Source organism: Anabrus simplex, chromosome 2, assembly GCF_040414725.1.
Source record: "Anabrus simplex isolate iqAnaSimp1 chromosome 2, ASM4041472v1, whole genome shotgun sequence".
Classification (NCBI taxonomy): domain Eukaryota; kingdom Metazoa; phylum Arthropoda; class Insecta; order Orthoptera; family Tettigoniidae; genus Anabrus; species Anabrus simplex.
Window position 1 is genome coordinate 307,881,537 of NC_090266.1, and position 25,476 is coordinate 307,907,012.

The following is a 25,476-nucleotide window of genomic DNA, read 5'->3' on the forward strand; positions in this document are numbered from 1 at the left end:
CCTTCTAACCAATGTGTCGACGCCGTAGACAGGTGGAACGCAGGTGCTCACCTGGGCTCCTTCTAACCAATGTGTCGACGCCGTAGAGAGGTGGAATGCAGACGCTCACCTGGCCTCCTTCTAACCAATGTGTCGACGCCGTAGACAGGTGGAAAGCAGACGCTCACCTGGCCTCGTTCTAAGCAACACACAGCCATCATTGGCACCAAGGCAGAACCGGCTTTCTTCGGAGAACACAACGGACATCCACTCCATCCTCCAATGAGCTCTCACTTGACACCACTCAAGTCGCAGACGGCGGTGGTTTGGGGTAAATGGAATGCACGCCACAGGGCATCTGGCTCGGAGCTGTCCTTCAGGTAACCGATTTCGTTCAATTCGTTGCGTCACTGTGGTGCCAACTCTCTCTCGAATTGCTGCTGCAGACGCAGTCTGCTGCGCCACAGCCCTACGCCGAATACGGCAGTCCTCCCTCTTGGTGGTGTCACGGCGACGTCCAGAACCCGGTCTTCTTGCGAGCGTACCTTCTCGTGACCACTGCTGCCAGCACGCATGCACAGTGGAGACATTCCTGCCAAGTCATTATGCAATAGCACGGAAGGAAAATCCACCTTCACGTAGCACTATTATTCGGCCCCTTTCAACCGCAGTGAGCTGTTGGTACAGGCCTCTTCGTTGTCGTAAAGGCATTCTTGACTCACTCACAGTCACTCCGTTCAAACTCACAGGTAACTAACGCTCTCGCACAGTACAGCCCTATTTAAAGCAAACCTGATGTGCCATGGGTACGCTACTAGCGCCACGCTAATGCGATTTTCCGGGAAATTTGAATCAGCGTAGTCTTTCAGATGTATAAACACGCCTGCCAACGTTCGTTAATGTAGCACAATCCCTTCTTAGTGTTTGGATATTTCTTTTCGCCAGTGTATTTTCAATACCTACATATGATTGGTAACTCGAAAGTGACACGCGCACGCAGGATAAGTATATAAAATAGCCCGTGGATGTTGGTTTGTGTCTCTGTGAAACTGTTTCCGTCTCATGCGGCAGAGAACGCATAATGTGGAAACAGGAATACTACTGTATATGATATGAATAAGTTTCATTCCAACGTATCGAGATTTCAATCCTTACTTTGCCATTTACGTTCTACATGAACATTTTTCCTTCCTATCTGTCTTCCTCCAGTCATCTGGCGTCAACCGTCGTATATATTAAGCCCAGTTTTACGTTCAAATGCCCTTACTGACGCTAAACCTATATGGACAGATGTATTTGCGTGTTAGTGTGATGTGTTGTATGTAGATGTATATTATGATCACAAACACTCAGTTCCCAGACACAGAAATTAACGATACACAGTTAAAATCCTTGACCTGGCCAGGAATTGAACCTCGGGGGCTCGCACGCTGATCATTCAGCCAAGGAGCAGGATGAATTTCTTTCTAAATAAACAACTCACGTAAATCGAAGACGGTAAAAACTTATCCGGCTTCATGGCTAAATGGTTAGCGTTCTGGCCTTTGGTCATATGGGTCGCGGGTTCGATTCCCGGCAGGGTCGGGAATTTTAACCATAATTGGTTAATTTTGCCAGCACGGGGGCTGGGTGTATGTGTCATCTTCATCATCATTTCATCCTCATCACGACGCGCAGGTCGCCTACGGGTGTCAAATCAAAGGGCCTGCACCTAGCAAGCCGAACATGTCTTCGGACACTCCCGGCACTAAAAGCCATACGCCACTTCATTTTCAGTACAAAATTGAAGTTCAATCAGAAAAACGAAACAGACGAAATGGAAGTAAAAGCAAACTTTCAAGACTTTTTTAAAGACTTGTCGATTAGCATACGTCACATTCATAATAACATAAACCTCTTCTTGAGGTTGCATGCACAGGCTTGTGAAGAGCTTCTCACTACCCTACTGCTCTACAACTAACGCGCAGCAGCTGTCTGGTGTATACTGCGACTACAGCGCTCTGCCGTAGGTGTGCGCTCTAGATGTTCCGCTCTTGTTCGAGGGCAGCAGACTACTTTGGGCCCCTCACCGTTCTCTGATGTGGGCTTGGTCAAAAGTCTTATTAACTCCGCAACTCTCCCTGTTAAGATCCATGTTCTACCTCTCCCTATGCTTTTAATCGCATCTGATGAAGTCTTCTGGCCAGGAGACTGGGTGTTGGTGTTTGTCCCAACACTTTCCTCTTCATATTCAGACAACACACTACACTACCAACAACCACAGAAACACGCAATAGTGATTACATCCCTCCATATGGGGTTGGTGTCAGGTCGTAAAACAGGATCAAATCTACATGTGCGACACAGTTCGCACCCGCGACCCCACAGGTGTGGGAAAAGCTGTAGAAAATAAGAAGAGGGAGAAGAAGTTCTACCTCTCTCCATCACGTACGTATATTCTAGTAATTCCTTTGCACTTTCATCAAATAATTACCCTTCCACTGACTTGAATGTATGGGTTCTTCATATTTGAGTGTAAGACATTATAAATCGAGTAGATAAACGGAGAAACCATTGTTGATTGCATCTACCCCGGGGCTTGGCGACGTTACTGGCTCTCCTGATGGGAATTTTTTTCTGGTTCTACACCTACTGGTAACACTGAATGATTGTCCCAGGGTGTGTTTGTTAATTAATACTGTATAGTGCAGTGTTAACATGTATTAATTTTTTCACAGGGCTGGAATGTATGGAAGAAAGTACCAGTGGATCATCATGGGTACGTACACGGAGGAGTGGTGGCTGCACGAAGAAGGTTCAGTTCCCTGTTCTGGCGGCGAGGTTGCTGCAGCCTTAGAGGGTTGCATCCTTACAGACCTTCTACCACTGTCAACTAACGGAGAGATCACTGTCTCGGGCATTGTAAGTAGTCCTGTGTTCTCTTTTTGAAAATGTATCAGATTGCTTTTCATTATCGTCATCTCCACCCACCTTTTTGAACTAGCATTAGTATCTGTAGTCAGTACTGGAACTACTGTAGAGTTGATAAGAAAGTAACAAGCCTTGATAAAATATAATTCCATCCTAATAATTGCCATGCATTTGAATTATAAATGCAATACAGTGACTACTTATATAATTCAAATGTGGTTTGTAAATAATTTTTACTTTCGACCGTGACGCCAATGTTGCTTTTATATAAATAGGCCACCTTGTTCATAGAAAACCCTTATCTGGACCTTCCATCTTTAAGTTACGTTACGATTTGGTGATACAAAAATGTATTATCATGGTAAGAACCAAGAAACAGAGCTCGATAGCTGCAGTTGCTTAATTGCGGCCAGTATCCAGTATTCGGGAGATAATGGGTTCGAACCCCACTGTCGGCAGCCCTGAATATGGTTTTCCGTGGTTTCCCAATTTCACACTAGGCAAATGCTGGAGCTGTACCTCAATTAAGGCCATGGACGCTTCCTTCCCACTCCTAGCCCTTTCCCATCGTCGCCATAAGACCTATCTGTGTCGATGTGACGTAAAGCAGCTTGCAAAAAATAAGAACCAAGAAAGATTCTTTAATATCTAGTTGATAGTAAAGAAGATATGAGCCTCCGTGGCTTAGGCGGCAGCGCGCTGGACTCTCACAACTGGGTTCCGTGATTCAAATCCCGGTCACTCCATGTGAGATTTGTGCTGGACAAAGCGGAGGCGGGACAGGTTTTCCTCCCGGTAGGCTACTCTGATTTTCCCTGTCATATTTCATTCCAGCAACACTCTTCAATATCATTTTATCTGTGAGTCATTAATCGTTGCTCCAGTGGAATGCGACAGGCTTCGGCAGCCGACGCAATTCCTATCCTCGCCGCTAGATGGGAGCTTCATTCATTCCATCGGGGACCCGGCTGAATGACCGGAAACAAGCCGTGGATTTTCATTCATTTTTCAGTAGAGAAGATGGCAGCCCTGAAATATCTGAAAATGCATTCAACAATTGTGCCGATTCTAAGCCTACATAAAGAGAAATAGTTCAAAATGAATTAGTTCTCGAAATTAGAACATGAATTATTTCATATTACTAATAGATTTCACTAAAAAGATAAGAATGTGACATGTGACTCAATTCTTGTTGGTTGTCAAATTATTAACATAAAATACAAATAAATTGTTACGGAGATATCCGTGGTAGTTAGAGGTGAAAGAAGGTACGAGCTGGAATAGGTCTCAACTATAGAATTAAAGTTAATTTAAAATTTTAACAAAGGTTATATTTTCTTTTCAAAATCAACAATTAACAGAGTATAACAGGTACCAAGTAGCAGATTAACAAATTAACAAATTACAGTTTGTTACAAGATTTGGGCTTCGAGCCCCAAGTCTAATTCCTGAGCTCTCAGCTCACAACCACAATTGCTGAAGGGCAGAAAACCCCCAAGTACGAGGAGCACTTGCTCCTAATTACAATGTTAAGAAAAAGAGCAGACCCGCTCTCAATTTTACAAGCCTATCAAAGGCTACAACAAACTTCATTTCTATCTGCCCTTAAGGCACACAAGGAAACAGGGGTAACTAATACCCAACCTACTGGGCCTTCGCAGGAAGGAAAACAAAACGAGTTAAGTAAATGGCCCAAATTACAAAATTGAATGGAGGCGATAACTTGCCCTCCTACACCAAGTTTTAGTGTAAGACCTATGTGGCGCTAGGCCGATCATACAGGGGCTAATCCTAAGCTAGGGAGGTGACACGTATGAGAAAACTTTACTATATTAAAGAAGAGAAGAACGGTTATGAAAACGTAATCACCTCCTTTTCAAAAATGAAGGGGAGTTCGAGAGGGTGAAGCACTCTCTATCCCCGCTTTACAGTAATTTATAATTTATAGATTTTACATAGACAGAAAAGAATTTACATTTTAAAAAGGTAAGTTACATACCAAAAGTTTCGAATCCTCCCCGAGAGTTAAACTGCTGAGCTAGCAAGAAATGAAGATGTTAACAGGCCATTGCCTTGTAGAAGAACTGCTGCTAGAAGAAAGAGGCGCTTCCCGCCCCCTGATACATATTCACACACTAAGAGAGATGTTACGGAAGTGGCACCGAGACAAGAAAATCAGCAGTTTATATACCCTCGTGGAACATTCGAGACCTTTCAGGAATGAGAAGACACACCCTTTCGCTTTTATTGGATAGCTGAAAGTTACACATCAACATCGAGAAAGAAGTACACTACTGGTCAGAAATTAATTACAAAAATTAGTTATTGGTTAAATTCAAAACAGGCGGAAAGAAAGGATAAATGTTGCCAACCCCCAAACCACAGAACAAAATTTAGTAAAAACAAAACTTATGAATGCTAAATTTCTTCAAGAAAGTTCATTCCTTTACACCAGAGTGCGTTATCAAAGTTGTGGTAGAGACATATGTTAGAGAATGTCCAAACTTCTAGATACGGAGCAAACAAACACAAATCAAAATAGACAGTTCAGAACACTTCAAAATTACCAAATTTACAGTAGTGACATCTTCCGAGAAACCGTTGAGTTAATACAGTTTGTTAAAGTTCAGGCTTTCTCCGGTAGAGAAGTTTCAACTGGTGCAATATTTGAATTAGTGGCGTGGAGGTGTACCGCCCGGTACATAAATTATTAAAATTCCTGGCGCCATTTCAAGCAAAATAATCTTATATAAAAGAGCTAAACTGGGAATCATGGAAGACAGTCACCTGTGTTGCAAGGGTTTCACTGGGTATGGGAGAGAACGAAGGCTACTCAATCTCAAAATTTTTCTGCTTATTTTACATCCGTTTAGTGTATGACAACTTGATACAGAGCAATATGGATCTCTCAAACAACAGACACAGGATCAAGAAGAATCTATAGTAGCTGAACAGATTAGTGTTAAATAATTATTCTTATTATTATTTCTGTTCTTCTCCCAACTACTTGGTGTCGGCACTTGTAAATTTGGCCAACCCGTTTCACGGCCGGATGTCCTTCCCGACGCCAACCCAATATGAAAGGATGCATCCGGTACTGCGTGTACCTGTGGTGGTTCGTAGACTGGTGTGTTGTGTGTAGATGAAGAGAAATATATTAAGACGATTACCGAATCTCCGAGCTAGAGGAATTAACCATACGAAGTTAAAATCATCGACTTGGCCGGGAAGCCAACCTGCAGCCCTCTGATCCGAAGGCCAGTGCTCTCAATATTGAGCCATGGAGCCGGACTCTTACAATGCCATTCGACTCCTATATATCCTCCATCCCTTAAACAGCCCGATCAATTTTCTAAATACAATTTTTGCACATACACACTTCCTGGAGAACAAATTAAAGTTTGTTGGTTGTAGTTTCACTCTCCGCGATGACAGTTGTCTGTCGACGTGGTCTTGAAGTTCTTGAAGCGATTTCCAGGAGTTTCTCTCATCCATCTGTCGCACCTCAGTAACAGGCACAGAGGAAATCGAAGATGTGAGTGAGTTCAAACAACTGTCAAACTAGGTGGGGACTACAAGAGTCGTTCTTGTGAAGTGTAGCACATTACCACTCTCACCTTGATCGAGCGACACAATGTGTTATTGGTTGTCTTGCATCACTTGCCCGCGCGTCAGGCACACTTAAACCTTTCATTCAGAGACCCTATTGCTTAGATTACCCGCCGATATTTCTTAAATAACAATTTTAGATGATATCTTACTTCATTTTCTTTCTCTCCTGACCTTTTTTTCTATTATCAAAAATGACATAAATGTATAATAACTAGTGCGTAAGCTTGTCTTCTATCTGGAAAGTCATGTGACATTTGAAATGAACATGATAGTATATCTGTACACGGGGTCAAAAGTCGTGATTACTACAGTATACAGGATGAAGCGAAATTCGCGCACGCGGGCGTCGCAGCGCGACTCCTCACATGCCAGCAATAAAAAAATATATATCTCACAAAAGTTCGTCCTGCGAGTATATCCGGCAGAAAAAAGACGTTGAAGAGTGGCAATCTGGCAACACTGCCAGATACCATACCACCTGTACTACATTTACGAAATAAAAAACATACGCCTCAACCCAGGATCGACCCCTCGACCTCCTGTATGCTACGCCAAAATTCTGTCCTCTGCACCAACTGTACCGAACGACAAATACGTGCTGAAAGAGTTAGTTACTCTACATGTGGTTACAGTGTTGCCAGGTTGCCACTCATCAACGTCCTTTCTCAGCCGGATATACTCGCAGGACGAACTTTTGTGAGAGACATTTTTTTTTTTTTTCTGGCATGTGAGGAGTCGCGCTGCGACGCCCGAGTGCGCGAATTTCGTTTCACTCTGTATAATGTTTCTGTATGTACCAGCATGACAAACTCACCTCACTGAATAAGAGACATTTTATTGACAAGAAACTAAGCACGTGGAATTCCACCTTGCCCGAATCGTATCTTTACCATAGAAATGTCTACAACGAAAAATCCACGATTAAAGTTTGTTAGATGTCATTCTTCAAAATCAGTGGCAAGAGTTATGTCTCTTGGTTATAGACGGAGGCTACATACGCCAGAATGGTGAAGATTCGCTCAATTCGCTGATAGAAGGTACTTTCACTAAACTTTCAAAAAATAATCATCATTGTATTGTTTTTGTAACCTGTACAGGGTGGTCGGAAACAACGTGAACCTGTTATATGAGCGTTAGAGGGTTGGTCATACTGATAAATAACTTGACAAACTTCGATTCTCGCGCCGTTGGCATTGTATTCGCTGCTGAACTTAGCCAATCTCATCGCTTCGCGGGCGAATTAAAATGGATTTGCGAGGCCGCGTTGCGTAATCTGCACGTGGCTTAAGATTCGCTTGAAGGCACCAATCGGAGAAAAAACATTCGCCCGGGGAGGAATTGAGTGACGGACCTCTGAGCTGACAGGATCGCGCTGTAGTGACACCGGCTGAAACCCGCGGGGTGTTCGTGTTTGATGTTGATTTCTCGCCGTGGCCCTCAAGCCGGTTTTAAGTCACGTGCAGATTTAATAACACCGCCTCACAAACCCTATTTGAAACGATCTGATTGGCTAACTTCACCAGCTGAAAAAATGACAACGACGCTAGATATCGACGTATTTTTTTCAAGTTGTTTATCAATATGACCAACCCTCTAAAGCTCAGATACCCGGTTCGCGTTGTTTTTGACCACCCTGTATATGGTTCCGATTTCCCCCTTCTCAAGGTTCTCTTTCGTTTTCTTAATATTGTGGAAGGCAGCAGAATTCAGAGCACGGCCGACATAATGCGTCACTCTAGTTAGCTTAGTGTATATTTAATTGGCCGTGCAAGATCCGTAATTCGAACTCGTGCCGATGGAGGAGGCCGTGGAGAGCTATGCGGCAACATTATGAAGATACTTCGTTGAAAGAACCGTATTTTTTCTTTAAAAGATTCGAAATTCGTGGTCGTGAAAGCTTCATTGTACTTTTTTTTTTTTGAAAAGGGGACGTAATAATTTCAATTGGCAATTTCAATTGAAACGTTCTCATTTTCTCAATGTCCGACTCGTTGGCTGAATGGTCAGCGTACTGGCCTTCGGCTCAGAGGATCACGGGTTCGATTCCCGGCTGTGTGGAGGATTTTAACCTTCATTGGTTAATTCCATTGGCTCGGGGGCTGGGTGTTTATGCTGTCCCCAACATCCCTGCAACTCACACACCACACATAACACTATCCTCCACCACAATAACACGCAGTTACCTACACATGGCAGATGCGCCCACCCTCATCGGAGGGTCTGCCTTACAAGGGCTGCACGCGGCTAAAAATAGACACACGAAATTATTAGTGTTTTCTCAATATCATTGCGAAATAAGAAATGGAGATTTTATATACTTTTATAGTGCTATTTGTTTAACGTGCCTTGTCCTATTCCTTGGCTGAATAGTCACGATTCATGGGGTCCGACCTGGATTTTAGCCGTGTTCCGTTAATTTCTCTGATTCGGGGACTGTATGTTCGTGCTTGTCCCAATACATACAACCTGCACACAACCCACCACGGAAACAAACAATAGTGAATGCATCCTTTCATGTAGTTGGCCTCAGGAAGGGCGTCCACCGTAAAACTGGCTCAGTCCACATAGGTGATAACTCCCAAATAATTAGGAAAATGTCAGGAAGTAGTAAAAGAATATTTGTTTACCGCCACTTCAATTGCTGCGATTTTAAGAGACATCGAGGTGTTAGAATTTCGTTCCACAGATGTTCCATAATGTGGTGGACGCCAAGAGCACGGATCTGTCAGATGGAAAAACCATATTGTTCATTTCAATACCGATCACATATTACCGGTTCTTATTTATACAACATACCCACTATTTTGTCCTCACACGAAATTTTACCAACTACGCAACGTAAATTCTATGCTGAAGGTTGCACTGTTGACTGCAGTTTAAGAAGGTTTGAATGCAATAAACCTTTCGGTGGCGATAGCTACTGAACGGATGCCAAGTAAAAGTAATAATATTAGTCCATGTCAACACACTCTCTACTGGAACATGAACTCGGGTACTTCAGTGCAATAGAACGATATTTTGCTCTGCTAGTGATCGTGGAGTAGCAACACAGTGCAATTAAAGCTTCCCATCGACAATATACCAAATTATTTTCCAGATTTGTTCCCTTAAGAGCCTCTGTGGCTCAGGCGGCAGCGCGGCGGCCTCTCATCGCTGGGTTCCGTGGATCAAATCCCGGTCACTCCATGTGTGATGTTGCGAGCTATTAGTGCTTACCTTACGTCAAAAAAAAATAATAATCTCCCCGTCGAATTGGTGCTCTTTTCTCCGTCTGCTGTTACGAACTGTCGGCTTCCCCGCTGCTTGTACTACTGCTGTCACTGCTCGCCTCTATGGCGCATCCACTCTGACGTCACACCTATAGTATGTTCTCGATATACCCCGCTGGCATATATATATGGCCTTGTGTCGTTTATTTGGCAGGTCAGTTGTGGTATAACCTTGTTGAAGACAGTGGGAGCTGGAACTCTCCACACGGCTGGTCCGTGTCCATTTTACTTGTAAACTTCGTGCTGGACTTCTGTCAAGGGTGAGCAGACACACTTTCTTTCTATCATTTAACGTGCCCTACCTTGCTATACTTGGGCTTCGCCGTAGTAACGAAAATTGTACTTTGGTCCCTTCAGGACACATCTGAGTATTCTAGCAGCGCAAATGTTCTGCCTTTTGGACATTTATATTCCTAAAATGTGGTGTAAAATGGTGTACTGGACAGCTGATCTACTATTCTAGTCCATAAACATTCCTGCTTTCTGAGATGAACTCTTGCATCGCGTCTGTTAGCGCTGGGGACTTGGCGGCTTGATCCTTATCCTATCCCATTCCTCCGTTTCTTATTTCCTTATTCTATCCTTTATCTTGTACCTATCTTTATTTCTTTTCTTACCCCATCTATCTGCTTAATTTGCGTAAAAATGGTGCTTGCTCAAAAGATGTGGTCTGCTAATTTAATTTGTATGTTCATTGGTTAGCTTCTATTTTATTATCACTTCTGCGCATGCGTGTGTGTTTTAATCCCTGCTGGGATCATTTGTTAGAATTCCTATTTATTTTTATTTTTAATCTACCAATAGGATCACTCCCTGAAATTCGAGATTGGTTTATTTCAATTCTGAATCTCTTGAATTGTTTGCCATGAGGTTGCATTACAATGTCTTATTGTAAACACTGTATCAATTTGTGAGCTCATCTTGCAGGTGTATCACACTACCAACTTTCTATTCTACTGGCACGAGCCTGAAACCTTATTGATGTACCTCCCTTCTAGCATATTGTGTAATATAATGCAAAGAAACTGATTTCTGAATTTATGGGTCTCCCCCCCCCCATTCCCTTTCTTTTTCCCCTAATTGAAGTGTCGGAACATATGTCCAAAGATTGTAGTGACTGGTGCATAGGGATTCGATTATGACGATGTAATTAAAATTTGTATCACCTACGTATCTTAAAATCAAACTTAACGCTTTTATTATGACATATGCTGGTTCATTCTATTTGTTCTGATGTAAAATATAATTTGTTACCCCTTTGAGATTGGTATAATATATATTGTTATTTTCAAACTTGTTTTCCAAAATTCTCTTCCTCGAGTTCCTTTCCCTTAATGCTTTTGTTTTCACTGGTACCTACCACGGCAATTCTCTTGGGTAGCGGCCTTTTAACTTATTTATGCACATGTATGGAGCTCTAAGCTGCACTGTTTACGGTAATGTTGACACAACGTATTGAACGGTTATATTCTCATGTTGCACGCTTCTCGGCACTCTGCGCGGTTGTGTACTGCCGTTTCTGAGTACTTTGATATTTTGTTATCTAGTGTCCCGATCAAGGGCACCCTTTTGAAAGCAAGTCTCAATTACAACGCTATTTCTAGCAAGTTGATAGTAAGCAAAGACGCTATCAAGTACAAAGATCGTAACATATGGTAGCAGAGTTACCCTTTACTTTAGTCCTTTTCTTTGATTATTCTGTATATCATGGCTTGTTTTTCAGATAATTTCCCTTTAGGGGATGACCTTTCTCTACTGTCTTCACCAATTCCTCAAAATTTGTCACTCCCAAATCCTTCTGTTCCCAATTTAGTTTCGTTTTCTTCTCCTTCCTCAGTCTCTCCGTCTTCTACTGATCATGCGCCTGATGTAACATCTGACGAGAGTAACCCACCTCCCTTCCGATACCCTATGGCCCCTCCCCCTCCCCCATACCCTCCCTCCCCTGTTCTTCCTACCACTTCGGTGGATAGTTCTCTCAATGTTCAGATTATTAAACAATCTTTACTTCAAGTCCCCCAGTTATCGGCAACAGATCCTCGTAGTCTTACAATTTGGTTATTTTCAGCCCGTAAATTTTTAAATATTAAAGTAGCTTCCTTTCCTCAACTGATTGGTCTTCTCTCCACGAAAACCACGGGTTTTTTCTCCACATTTTGGCTTGATAATATGTCGAACTTCTCTAACTGGTACGAATTGAGGCACGCTGTTCATAATTATTTTCTACCCCTGGAAGTACGTTATAAATTGAGTAATGAATTTATTAGACGACATCAGTTACCTAATGAACCTGCTCATGATTATCTTGACTCTATCATAACTTATACCGATGTTTTGAATATATCACATAATACCCAGGAATTAATTTCCATTATACAGTTTTACGCGGCTCCCTCATTTCGCATGCTATTTAACGTTTTAGCTCCTCCTGTTTCTCTTCTGCAACTTTATAATTTAGCCCATCAGCACACTATAAATTCTTTAGGAGATCGTTCGTTCTATTCATCTGTTCCTCCTCCGATTATTCCTTCTACTTCTTCATATTCTGCTTTACCCGCACCTTCCCTTCACGCTGTCCGCCCTCCTATCATTTGTTATCGGTGCAAACTGCCCGGCCACCTTGCGCGTCAGTGTACTACTCCATTTTCGGGAAACGCATTCCACCCGCGTCGCTAGGCAGTAGACGCTTTGATGGGGAAAATCTGCCTCCTGTATTAACGGCATCTTCCCAATCCACTTCAAATTTGGCTTCATTTTTACCTCCTACTTGTCATATCTTAGTTACTGCCAATAACTCTCCTTCTGTCGCCCTTCTCGATTCAGGTGCCGCTGTTTCTCTTATCAGCTATCAATTCTATAAATTGTTAACCGAACTAGATCCCCATTTACATTATCTTCCTACCTCTACACGTTGTCTTTCTGTCTCTAATCAGCCTTTGAATATTATTGGTACGGTTTCTTTGCATATTAAAATGCAGTATTTTTCCTGGCCGTTTACCTTCCTTATCGCTGAATCTTTATCTCTCCCTATCATTTTGGGGTATGACTTTTTTGCTTATACTGGTCTTCTTCTTGATTCCGCGCATTCTAAAGTTTCTTTTCCCTTTTCTGATAAATCTGTTCCCTTAATTCATACTCTCGACTACCCTTCTCGTTTCTATTCTCCCCTTCCTAGAATTAATTCTATTCATTCCGATCAAGTTCAAGCTTTGCTCACTGAATTTTCGGACGTCATCACCCCTAAGCTCGGTACTGTCAGGGATTTTTTTGCCCATATTGATCTTAATGATACCACCCCTGTTCGCTCCTCTCCATATTTCCTTAGTCCTCCTCGGATGAAGGTTTTAAATCAGCTAATACAAAAAATGTTGAATGATAGTACTATTATTCCATCATCTTCCGATTACGCCTCTCCCGCCTTTGTGGTTGATAAGCCTGATGGCTCCGCGAGATTTATTGTGGATTTTCGTAAGTTGAATGAGAAAATTGTTTATGATGCGTATCCTATGCCCAAATTAAACTCTGCATTTCAACATTTTTCCGGTTCAAAATTTTTTTCGATTTTCGATCTTAATTCGGCCTACAACCAGCTCCCGTTGGATGACATTAGCTCCCGGTATACGGCTTTTATTACCCCTAATGGCCTTTACCAATTTAAAAAAGTCCCTTTCGGTTTGAATTTAGGTTCCCAAATTATGCAACGCTTCGTCGACTCCCTATTCTCTGATATTAAGTACAAATATCTTTTCCCTTTTATTGATGATATTTTGATTTTTTCTCCCGATTTTGAATCTCATCTGTCCCACGTTCGCGAAGTCCTTACACGTCTCCGCAACGTCGGCTTAACCGTAAATCCGTCTAAGGTTTTGATCGCTCAAACCTCTATTAAATTTCTGGGTCATATTTTAAGTTCTGATGGTATTGCTGTTGACCCTGAACGGGTTTCTGCTATTACTAGAATTCCGCCTCCCTCTAATTTAAAACATTTACGATCTTTTTTGGGAATGGTCGGTTTCTATGCCAAATACATTCCAAATTTTTCTGCTATTTCTGAACCTTTGAATGCTCTTAAACGTAAAGGTGTTAAATTCCTTTGGTCTTCTCAACAACAAATTGCCTTTGATCTTTTAAAAACTAAATTATCTCATGCACCTCTTCTCCAGATTCCTGATTTTAACGTCACCTTTGAATTGTCCACTGATGCTTCTGATATTGCTATAGGCGCCGTTCTCCAACAAACTATTAATGATTGCACACTCCCTATTGCATATTTTAGCCGTCTATTATCCCCTGCCGAACGTAAATATTCTACCTACGAAAAAGAGGCTCTTGCCCTCATCCTCTCTATTGAACACTTCGCTGATTATCTTGACCACCGCCCATTCATTGTTAGTACCGACAATCAGGCTCTTTCTTGGCTCCTCCATAATGCCCCGAAAATTGGTCGTACGGGTCGTTGGTTACTCCGCCTCTCACGATTCAAGTTCTCTCTTAAATTCGTCTCTGGATATAACAACTCCGTTGCCGATGCTTTATCTCGTTTATTTGAAGAACCTCATTTCCAACCCTCTGAGCTCGATTCACTTCCTGTTAATTCTGTTTTTTCTGTTTCCTCGTTAACTAATTTTCCGCTTTCTTTTCAATCGTGTTTACAACATCAACAGCTTGATCCTTACTGCCAACAAATTTCTCGTGACCTGGTTTCCCCTAATTATTCTGGCCCGTTTCGTCATCAGCAGCAACTTCTCATTTTTAAGCCTACTCCCAAGGCCACTCCTCGCCTTGTTCTTCCTTCCAGTTTACGGTCCATGGTTTATCAATACTTTCATGACTCTCCTGTAGGGGGACATTTTGGGAGAGCTAAGACTTATGCACGCCTTGCCTCCCAATTCTATTGGCCCCAAATGCGCAAGGATATTTTTTCATGGGTGCGTTCTTGTGCCTCTTGTCAACGCCATAAGCCATTGAATCACCTTCCTTATGGCACCTTTGCCGCCTCTCCCGCTACCTACACCTGTGAGAAATATTATGTTGACATTGTCGGACCTATTGTCAAATCGTCTAAATCAAATTCTTATATTTTTACTTTATTAGATGGTTTCTCCAAATTTCTCATTGTTCGCCCTTTGCGAAATATTTCCTCTCAAATTGTTATAAATCTTTTGTCTAACCATATTTTTCCAATTACTGGCCTCCCTAAATTTCTTATTTCTGACAATGCATCCATTTTCACGTCGAAATTATTTTATAATTTTTGTTTTTCATTAGGTATCAAAAAAATCTGTACTTCTCCATATCATCCTCAAGCCAACACTGTTGAACGGTACCATAGGAAATTGAAAACCTTCCTATCCATTTTTCACTCCAATAATCAGAAGCTATGGGATACTGAACTTCCATCTTTTGTGCTTGCTTTAAATTCGACCATCAATTCCTCTACGGGTTTTTCCCCTGCTAAACTTTTTCTTGGCCGTGAATTGAACACCCCTTTGTCTCTTACGTGGGATTTGCCCTCCCTCTTGGACACCCCTCCTCATCGCCTCAGCCATTCCCAATTGCAAAAGGCATATGACAAGCTCCTTCAGGCGAGGGAAGTACATAGGAAAGCTTGTAGAACTCGGGTCTCTCAACCTAAATTTAAGATGTTTGACCAAGTTCTTCTGAAAAACCATCCTCTTAGTTCCGCTTCACAAAATGTTTCCGCTAAACTTTCCCCACGTTGGTTAGGCCCTTTTCGTATTCTTTCCTTTCCATCCCCTAATACTGCTCAGCTTCAATCTCTTCATACCCCCACGGACATTAAAAAAGCTCATTTTTCTATGTTAAAACCGTTCCATTCTTAAGGCCCCCTCCCCTCCCTTTTTTTTTTCTTTCTAGGGTGGGAGTTGGGTAGCGATCGGGCCTGCTATACCTTTTTTTTTCTTGTTTCTTTGGTATCGTTTGCTGTCCAGTCCTCCTTTTTCTCCCTTTTTTTTCTGGTTTCTGCTCTCCCTCCCTCCAGCTCCCACTGTCTAATCTTTTCACGCCTGACCTCCTCTCATTATATTCGTTATCTGTGTTACCTTCTTTATATATATATATTTATTGATCAAGTTTGTTCTTTCATTGTAAACATTTTGATTGCAGACCACTTATCATTGTATTATTGTTATGATACGATCCGGATTTTCCTTTGTCCTCCTCCCTCCCCCCCTCCCCCCACTTGTTCCTCTTTTTCTTGTTTCTTCTTTCTTGTTACTCATTCTTTCGTTCTTTTTTTTCCCCTTTGCTCCTGCATCCTAACCGGCCCCGGAGATGCGCCACGTCTGGACTTCGTCGGATCTGCATGTCTACGTTTCTTCTGCATTCTTCTGTTGCTGCTTTCGTCTGTTCATCATGGGATCCGCGTTGTATCTTCACCGTCCTCATCTGTGCTGGCTCCACCAACCATCGCTTGCTCGACGTGCTTCTACATCGTTCATCGCACCAATCCTTCGGATTTTTCCCGTGTGGTGGGAGTATATGTTGCGAGCTATTAGTGCTTACCTTACGTCAAAAAAAAAAAAAATAATCTCCCCGTCGAATTGGTGCTCTTTTCTCCGTCTGCTGTTACGAACTGTCGGCTTCCCCGCTGCTTGTACTACTGCTGTCACTGCTCGCCTCTATGGCGCATCCACTCTGACGTCACACCTATAGTATGTTCTCGATATACCCCGCTGGCATATATATATGGCCTTGTGTCGTTTATTTGGCGGGTCAGTTGTGGTATAACCTTGTTGAAGACAGTGGGAGCTGGAACTCTCCACACGGCTGGTCCGTGTCCATTTTACTTGTAAACTTCGTGCTGGACTTCTGTCAAGGGTGAGCAGACACACTTTCTTTCTATCATTTAACGTGCCCTACCTTGCTATACTTGGGCTTCGCCGTAGTAACGAAAATTGTACTTTGGTCCCTTCAGGACACATCTGAGTATTCTAGCAGCGCAAATGTTCTGCCTTTTGGACATTTATATTCCTAAAATGTGGTGTAAAATGGTGTACTGGACAGCTGATCTACTATTCTAGTCCATAAACATTCCTGCTTTCTGAGATGAACTCTTGCATCGCGTCTGTTAGCGCTGGGGACTTGGCGGCTTGATCCTTATCCTATCCCATTCCTCCGTTTCTTATTTCCTTATTCTATCCTTTATCTTGTACCTATCTTTATTTCTTTTCTTACCCCATCTATCTGCTTAATTTGCGTAAAAATGGTGCTTGCTCAAAAGATGTGGTCTGCTAATTTAATTTGTATGTTCATTGGTTAGCTTCTATTTTATTATCACTTCTGCGCATGCGTGTGTGTTTTAATCCCTGCTGGGATCATTTGTTAGAATTCCTATTTATTTTTATTTTTAATCTACCAATAGGATCACTCCCTGAAATTCGAGATTGGTTTATTTCAATTCTGAATCTCTTGAATTGTTTGCCATGAGGTTGCATTACAATGTCTTATTGTAAACACTGTATCAATTTGTGAGCTCATCTTGCAGGTGTATCACACTACCAACTTTCTATTCTACTGGCACGAGCCTGAAACCTTATTGATGTACCTCCCTTCTAGCATATTGTGTAATATAATGCAAAGAAACTGATTTCTGAATTTATGGGTCTCCCCCCCCCCCCATTCCCTTTCTTTTTCCCCTAATTGAAGTGTCGGAACATATGTCCAAAGATTGTAGTGACTGGTGCTTAGGGATTCGATTATGACGATGTAATTAAAATTTGTATCACCTACGTATCTTAAAATCAAACTTAACGCTTTTATTATGACATATGCTGGTTCATTCTATTTGTTCTGATGTAAAATATAATTTGTTACCCCTTTGAGATTGGTATAATATATATTGTTATTTTCAAACTTGTTTTCCAAAATTCTCTTCCTCGAGTTCCTTTCCCTTAATGCTTTTGTTTTCACTGGTACCTACCACGGCAATTCTCTTGGGTAGCGGCCTTTTAACTTATTTATGCACATGTATGGAGCTCTAAGCTGCACTGTTTACGGTAATGTTGACACAATGTATTGAACGGTTATATTCTCATGTTGCACGCTTCTCGGCACTCTGCGCGGTTGTGTACTGCCGTTTCTGAGTACTTTGATATTTTGTTATCTAGTGTCCCGATCAAGGGCACCCTTTTGAAAGCAAGTCTCAATTACAACGCTATTTCTAGCAAGTTGATAGTAAGCAAAGACGCTATCAAGTACAAAGATCGTAACAGTGATTTGTGCTGGACAAAGAGGAGGCGGGACAGATTTTTCTCCGGGTACTTCGATTTTTCCTGTCATATTTCATTCCAGCAACACTCTCCAGTATCATTTCATTTCATCTGTCATTCATTAATCATTGCTCCAGAGGAGTGTGACAGGTTTCCGCAGCCGGCACAAATCCTATCCTCGCCGCTAGATGGGGATTCATTCATTCCATTCCTGACCCGGTCGAATGACTGGGAACAGGCTGTGGATTTTCATTTTCATTTGTTCACTCCATCTCCATGCAAACGTTCGGATCGTACAACAGTATTTATAAGATCTGTGCCTAGACCTATTTAACTACAAATATACATGTTTAGAAACGAGTTGGCTGAAGACAGTCTTTAATAAATTCTCAGTTTTAAAGATATAGCCTACAAAGGAAATGACACTCCTACTTCCACCTTAGTCTTAGTTCAGTGCTTCGCTACTCACTTCTATTTGTGGGGCTGAAATAATGTACATGTGAGCTATGTACACTCGGCCGCACAAAAATTGGCCATCGCAGACGATTACTTTATTTCAAAATACACTTGATTTAAATAGAATGAATATTTTGTGCACCTGCTAGGATTCCAAGTATCATCTCTTCGACCACCACAGTTTACGATTATCCTCGCGTTTTGTGAATATATAAAATTTAACTGTATATAACTGTATATAACTGCATATTAAAATACAGTGGATTCCCGCTTAACCGAATAGGGGACATGCATGATCCGGGGTTTTAATTAAAAATATGCTAATCTGATTCAAAATTTCATGCAGATTTCAAAAATGTGATCAGAATGTACAAATAATAACTCCAAACATGATAAAAATCTAAATCAATGTACGAAACTGTCACATGACGCAAGTACGCGATCTCATTGGTCTGACGTCATCGTACAGGTTCACCGAATTAGCAGACGAAATAACACATAGTGTGTTGTGAGAAGCAGGATACACTTTGCGTATTTCTACTTTATGTTAGTGTCTGGTACAGTTAAATTCGAGGTCTATACATTGGATAATAATCTGAGTGGTATATTTTAGACTTAAAATGAATCCTGCGCAGACAGTGAGGCAGAAAACTTATAAATAGTGTAGAGTTCCGATCTGCAATAGCACATCGCATACCATCCCAAACAAATTGTTTATAAATGTTCCAAAGACGCTAAAACTAGGGAGAAATGGATTTTGGCGAGCCGCAGAAATGCTGGTGATATATCGGAAAATTCTACAGTGTATTTTTTTGAAGATTTTAACCTAAGATGAATTTGTTTGAATTTTGAATCACTTTTCCATGTCAGCTGTTCTAGTGGTAAAACTTTAAATTCTAATGTATGATGCTTTATTTAAATGCTTCAATTACATCTTGGAATATAAAAGTAATAAACAGTGCATTAATTAATGCAGATTATTAAAGTATTCTCCAAACCTAACCTATGTTTTGGGTGATCCATGTCAAGATAATAAATCGACAGTTATTTATGTCTTTATTGAAGAGCTTAATTTGTAAAGAAATTTAGGCTATATCTAAATACTCTATAATATAACAAAAAATAGGCGTGTACATCATGAAAGGAAACAACGTGAATTTAACAAATGTATAACTCTACACAAAACCAATGCTTGTCTGTTGGGGTCTTATAAGTAAACAATGCTCAATTATAATAATAATTATAATATTAATGAAATAAATAACATAATTGCACACAGGTGAAAATAGTGATATTGGTGTTTAAAATATTATCCAACTTAGCCTAAGTTTTAGCTTATACAAGCCAAGTCAATAAATCGAAGGGTAAAAATACCGGGCGAGTTGGCCGTGAGGTTATGAGCGCGCAGCTGTGAGCTCGCATCCGGGAGGTATTGGGTTTCGAACTCCACTGACGGCAGCCCTGAAGATGATTTTTTGTGGTTTCCCATTTTCACCCCAGGCAAATGCTGAGGCTGTACCTAAGGCCACGGCCGCTTCGTTCCCATTCCTAGGCCTTTCCTATCCCATCGTCACCATAAGACCTATATGTGACGGTGTGACGTAAAGCAAATAGCAAAAAAAGAAAAAGTAAAAGTCACAGCACCCAAAGACATTCCTGTATTGAACGACTAAAATGTCACCAGGACACTTTTCTTGCCTGATATGCTCAGCTTGTTAAAAGCCAAATGTAATTAATGTTATTGGCTTTACGCCCCGCTAACTACTTCTACGGTTTTCGGAGACGCCGATGTACAGGAATTTAGTCCTGCAGGAGTTCTTTTACGTGTCAGTAAATTTACCGACACAAGGCTGACGTATTTGAGCACCTTCAACTACCACCGGACTAAACCAGGATCGAACCAGCCAAGTTGGGGTCAGAAGGCCAGCACCTCAACCGTCTAAACCACTTAGCCCGACTTGTGAAAACTAGATGAAGTCATATTTATCTTTATCATGTTTAACTTTTTCCCTCCACAAAGATATTTAATGTTTCTCTTTCATGGGCCTCGGAAGTGGGTAGGCCAGCTGTCCCAACCATAAATATATATATATATATATATATATTTTGGGGGGGAATTATAGATTATAGCCCTATAGTACTATGATCTTTCTTTCTTTCTTTCTTTCTTTCTTTCTTTCTTTCTTTCTTTCTTAATCAGTTTATCCTTCAGGGTTGGTTTTCTCTTGGACTCAGCGAGGGTTTCACCTATACCGCTTCAAGGGCAGTGTCCTGGAACGTGAGACTTTGCGTATGGTGATGAAACTGTTGAGGAGGGCCATTACCTCGCCCAGGCGGCCTCACCTGCTATGCTCAACAGGGGCCTTGTTGGAGGATGGGAGGATCGGAAAGGATAGACAAGGAAGAGGGAAGGAAACGGCCGTGGCCTTAGGTGCCTGGAGGAGAAGTGGGAAAATACGAAAAACCACTTCGAAGATGGCTGAGGTGGGATTCGATACCCCTCTACTCACTTGACCTCCCGAGGCTGAGTAGACCCCGTTCCAGCCCTCGTACTATTTGTTTTCAACTTTCATGGCAGAGCCGGGAATCGAAACCGGGTCTCCGGGAGTGGCAGCTAATCACATTAACCACTACATCAGAGAGGCGGACTAGTACTATAATGCTGCCTATATGTTTATGTTAGTGCTGAAATCCGATTTCTTACTTTACTAATGCTGAAAGCCCGAAAATGTAATGTTATTCTTTAATATGGGAATCAGTCTAGAAGGAAATGTTGAAAGTAATGTGATATCTATCCAGGTTCGTTGTTATCCTAATACTATGGGTTACAGTACATTGCACGTACATAAAAGACGCCACTTACAAACTTGCTTTTTATCCGCGAATTTCTGCGGCCACAAAAGTCACTATTTTTCAAGAATGATGACACCTGCACATGGTAGATTGTCTAACTGTGCTGTTTTGAACCTTTCTTCTGTCATTTCGAAATTATTCGCGATCACGAGTAATAAACAATCGGCTTTTAGCAACGGCTGATGCACAACGGCTGGTAGAGCTCCATGCGGTACTGGATAGTGACGTCACAGCGCGCCGCTTACGTCAGAGGCCGTTTCACTCGCCTTGCGGAAAGGCACTATTAAATATTTTTTTATGGTAGAAAACAAGGCAACTTACCACAATGTAATACGTTTACGTACTACTTCATTGGTGTACTTTTAAAAAAATATATTTTTGAAAATTATGCATGTTCCCTATTTCGCGTATCCGACTTTCCCTTTTACCCGACACATTCGTAAAAGTAAATCGTCTAATCTTACACACAACAACATTGGCACAGACTGTACATTCATTTACAGAGGCAATCATACAATTTCTTAAAATGTGGATGTGCAAACGCGACTGATGAAGACCACAGTGATTGGTTTACACTTGATTATCAGCTTGATGTTACTGCATATTCGAGGTAGTTAACAACGGTGAAAAGGAAACAGATGAGGCGGTATGCTGTCACTATTGTAACGGCCGCAGGCTTTTGAGGGTTTTGTAAATGTTTTCGCTGTTTCAATTTATCACAGTAACGCCTATTACGCACTTTTCCTTTCTTTTCTCTTATTTCTTCCATCATTCACTTTTCTCGTTTCAACTTTTCCTTTTGCACGGTTTTGCCGAATCCCAATCAAAACTTCCTTTTCCATTATTAAATTTGTTATTCTCTACAACTGATGTATTCACAACGACAGCTAACCTCCAACTGAGCGCGCGAATCAACACAGCGCCATCTTGTAACACAGTATGCGAGTGACGTCACATTTTAGCACAAATTTTGCCTTACTCTGAAGCGCTATTTCCTAAAAACTACGTTTCGGATTTTAATTTTTTTCTTCATCTGGTAGCCTCCTCTTTTATCTGTTTTTATCTGTCAATTAGGACATTAAACATAATCGTGAGTTACATACTCTCGGAGATTTACGCGTTCCACGTACGGGTTGTCGAGGAGCGTAAGTCTACGTTAAGACGTAGTTGATGAAGGTGGTGTCAAACAAGCACGCAATAAAGTATTCAAACTCCTTAAACCAGTATTCACATACGTGAAGAAACAAGAAGAAACATTCACCACTGATGTGTTACTTCTACAGAGAATGCGTGATATCTTCTTTTTCTACTACTACTACTACTTTTTCTACCGCTTTTCCCACACCCGTGGGGTCGCGGGTGCGAGCTGTGTCGCTGTTTTAATGGCCCTGTTTTACGTCCGGATGCCCTTCCTGACGCCAACCCTATATGGAGGGATGTAATCACTATTGCGTTTTTCTGTGCTAGTTGGTATTGTAGTGTGTTGTCTGAATATGAAGAGGAAAGTGCTGGGACAAACAGAAACACCCAGTCCCCGGGCCAGAATAATTAATTCGAGGCGATTAAAATCCCCGACCAGGCCTGGAATCGAACCCGGGACCCTCTGAACTGAAAGCCTCAACGCTGACCATTCAGCCAATGAGTCGGACAGAATGCGTGATATGATGGCGTAGAAAACACAATCTTCGGGCAAGTAAAAGTCTATTACAAACTAATTTAAATTTATATCAGCGTCTTCTTTTATGCTAAACTTTTTAAATGTCTACTGAATCAATAAGACTTCTCTAGGTATTCACGATATTGTTCTTTCACCTTCTATAATAACTGACATTCCTGCTAATCCGATGTCCCGCGGGCCCGTTTACGTTGCATAAGCGGGAATCTACTTTAATGACAAAATAAATTATGCATATTTTCATTATATTTTAATTAATAAGCGCATGTTTTATGTAACTAATAAACTTCGACTTACGGAAGCAATTTCTTCTTAATTAAATTACGTATAGAGGTAAAGTTTACATGTTGTACATCTTCGTTGCCGGGACAAAACCTCCTATGTGATAATATTTTTGGAGATATACTGACCCGCAGCATATACATTATGAAGAGCGAGAATGCCTTGACCATATTCACACAATATTGCACCTTAGCTGACAAAACCTTACCGGCCAAAGTTCTAAGCTAAAATATTTCACATAGGAGGTTTCGTCCCGGCAACGACGATATACTTGATGAAAATATAACACGCGGACCTCCGTCTAAAATAACAAATTACTCTTATAAACAAATGTCTAACATTATAGACCAACCTTCCCAAAAGTATATTGTCCATTTAAAATCTAATTAAAATTGCAAATACAATACGATTACTGTTTGTTGTACGACTACCCAGCTGAATATTTTAGAACAAATTGTCATGCATATTGTAACGGTTCAAATCCCGTTACAAGGTAATATCTGTATTTTATTATTATTATTGCATCTGTGATATTATTATTATTATTATTATTATTATTATTATTATTATTATTATTATTATTATTATTATGTCCGTATTATTATTATTATTATTTTATCTGTGAAATTACTATTATTTTGTTATAATTATTATTCAGTTCCATTATACAATGCTTGTCGCTTGCAGGATTGTACTTAGATGTATGCATATATACGTGTGTGTAAAATAACACTCAATACATGTACAGTGAGAATTGTTATATATCAGATGTTGGATATGACGTTGTTATATTTTGCACTACTGGCGGTTCTGCCAAGTCATTGCTACGTCATGGCTACGTCATCGTGAGCTTTTCGAAATTCGCTCAGAGACTCAGCCGCCCCAGGGGATTTCACCATTACATGCAACAGTTTGAGGCGTTGTGGGAGTATGTCATTGTTATTTCTGGAGATTACGTAGCTGTGTCAACCAACGTCTATAAAAGGTGGGTGCATATTATAGCGTCATTCATTAGTTAAACGGAAGCTGAACAGTGAAGAAGTCTACGAGATGAAGAGGCCTCAGTCGGTCAGTCAACGAGTGTGAACGAGAGATGGAGAAGACTCAGTGAGCCATTAATCATTGGTCATTGAGAGAGTGAGGCCAAAGTTGGTCCGTCACTTAGTGGAAGACACGGACGCAAGGGCTTACCATGGAGTCAGAGAGGGATACCACCTACTATGAGGTAATACCATATTGACTTACAAAGAAGTCAGATGATATGGAGAAGAAGCAGTCACAAGGATGTATCACCAAGTTAGGCGTGACACATCTACAGTAAGCACCAGATCAAAGGAATACGTCGTAATTACACTCAAAGTGTTGAAGGTACAGTCAAGTGAATCAGTGAGGGAAATATTTCGTATAAATTGTTAAATGTCCGGTCAAGAAGAATTCAAATTCATGCCTATTTTCTTTCAGTTGCAATGTCATAATTTCATATTCTCATCTGTTTTATCGCAATAAGACTCACTATTTTTTGATATATTATTTAAAGAATATATATTGTTCTATCAAACGAATTCATAGTTTTATTTCATTGACAGTAAAATATCTTAACCTCAAAATTAATGGGGAAACCGAACGCCAATCTCCTTTTCCCAGAACGTATATGGTATGTTGTCAAAAGTAAGCTTATTACACCACACCCTAGAGATAGTCAAGAGTCTCATTCTATTATTGCTGCACTGAGTGGCAGCTGGCGCCCTTCAAATAACGTATGTGTAAGTAAGCAGGTAACAAGTAAGTGTGAGTACAAGGTCCAACGAGTGTGTATTTTATTTAATGAATGTTCATTTTCATAATTTCCATTTTAAATGCAGATATTCAGATTTTTCAAGTTAAATGCAGTTTTATATATGTTTGTAAAATTAGTCAGCGATTCAGGAACATGTTTACAATATCACAATTTCTGCTTTAATACCAGCCACCACTGGAGTGTTCTTACCCCACTACTGCAATCTTTCCGGTCAACATACATAAGATAACTACGTAGTATAGTCATTGAAGTTCTTCGACTGGCCACCATGGTGCACTACAGCATGTAGGTTGCACCATAGGATGGTGCCGCGACAGTGTTTTGCTAGTCCCAGCAAGAGTCAGTTGCGTGCATGCCTTCCAAGCAGAACTCTGGTATCTGTAGTGAAGAGTAGTTGAATGTGAGCGGCGG

At 41.1% G+C, this 25,476-nt stretch overlaps 1 protein-coding gene across 1 annotated transcript in view; it reads left to right on the top strand.

Annotated features, from left to right (window-relative positions):
• GABA-B-R2 (gamma-aminobutyric acid type B receptor subunit 2) overlaps positions 1-25,476 on the top strand; it is an 853,882-nt gene that overhangs the window by 420,569 nt on the left and 407,837 nt on the right. Inside the window, exon 4 of the mRNA XM_067139049.2 lies at positions 2,697-2,880. Within this exon, the coding sequence (XP_066995150.2) occupies positions 2,697-2,880 (184 nt within the window). The remainder of the gene's footprint in view (positions 1-2,696; positions 2,881-25,476) is intronic.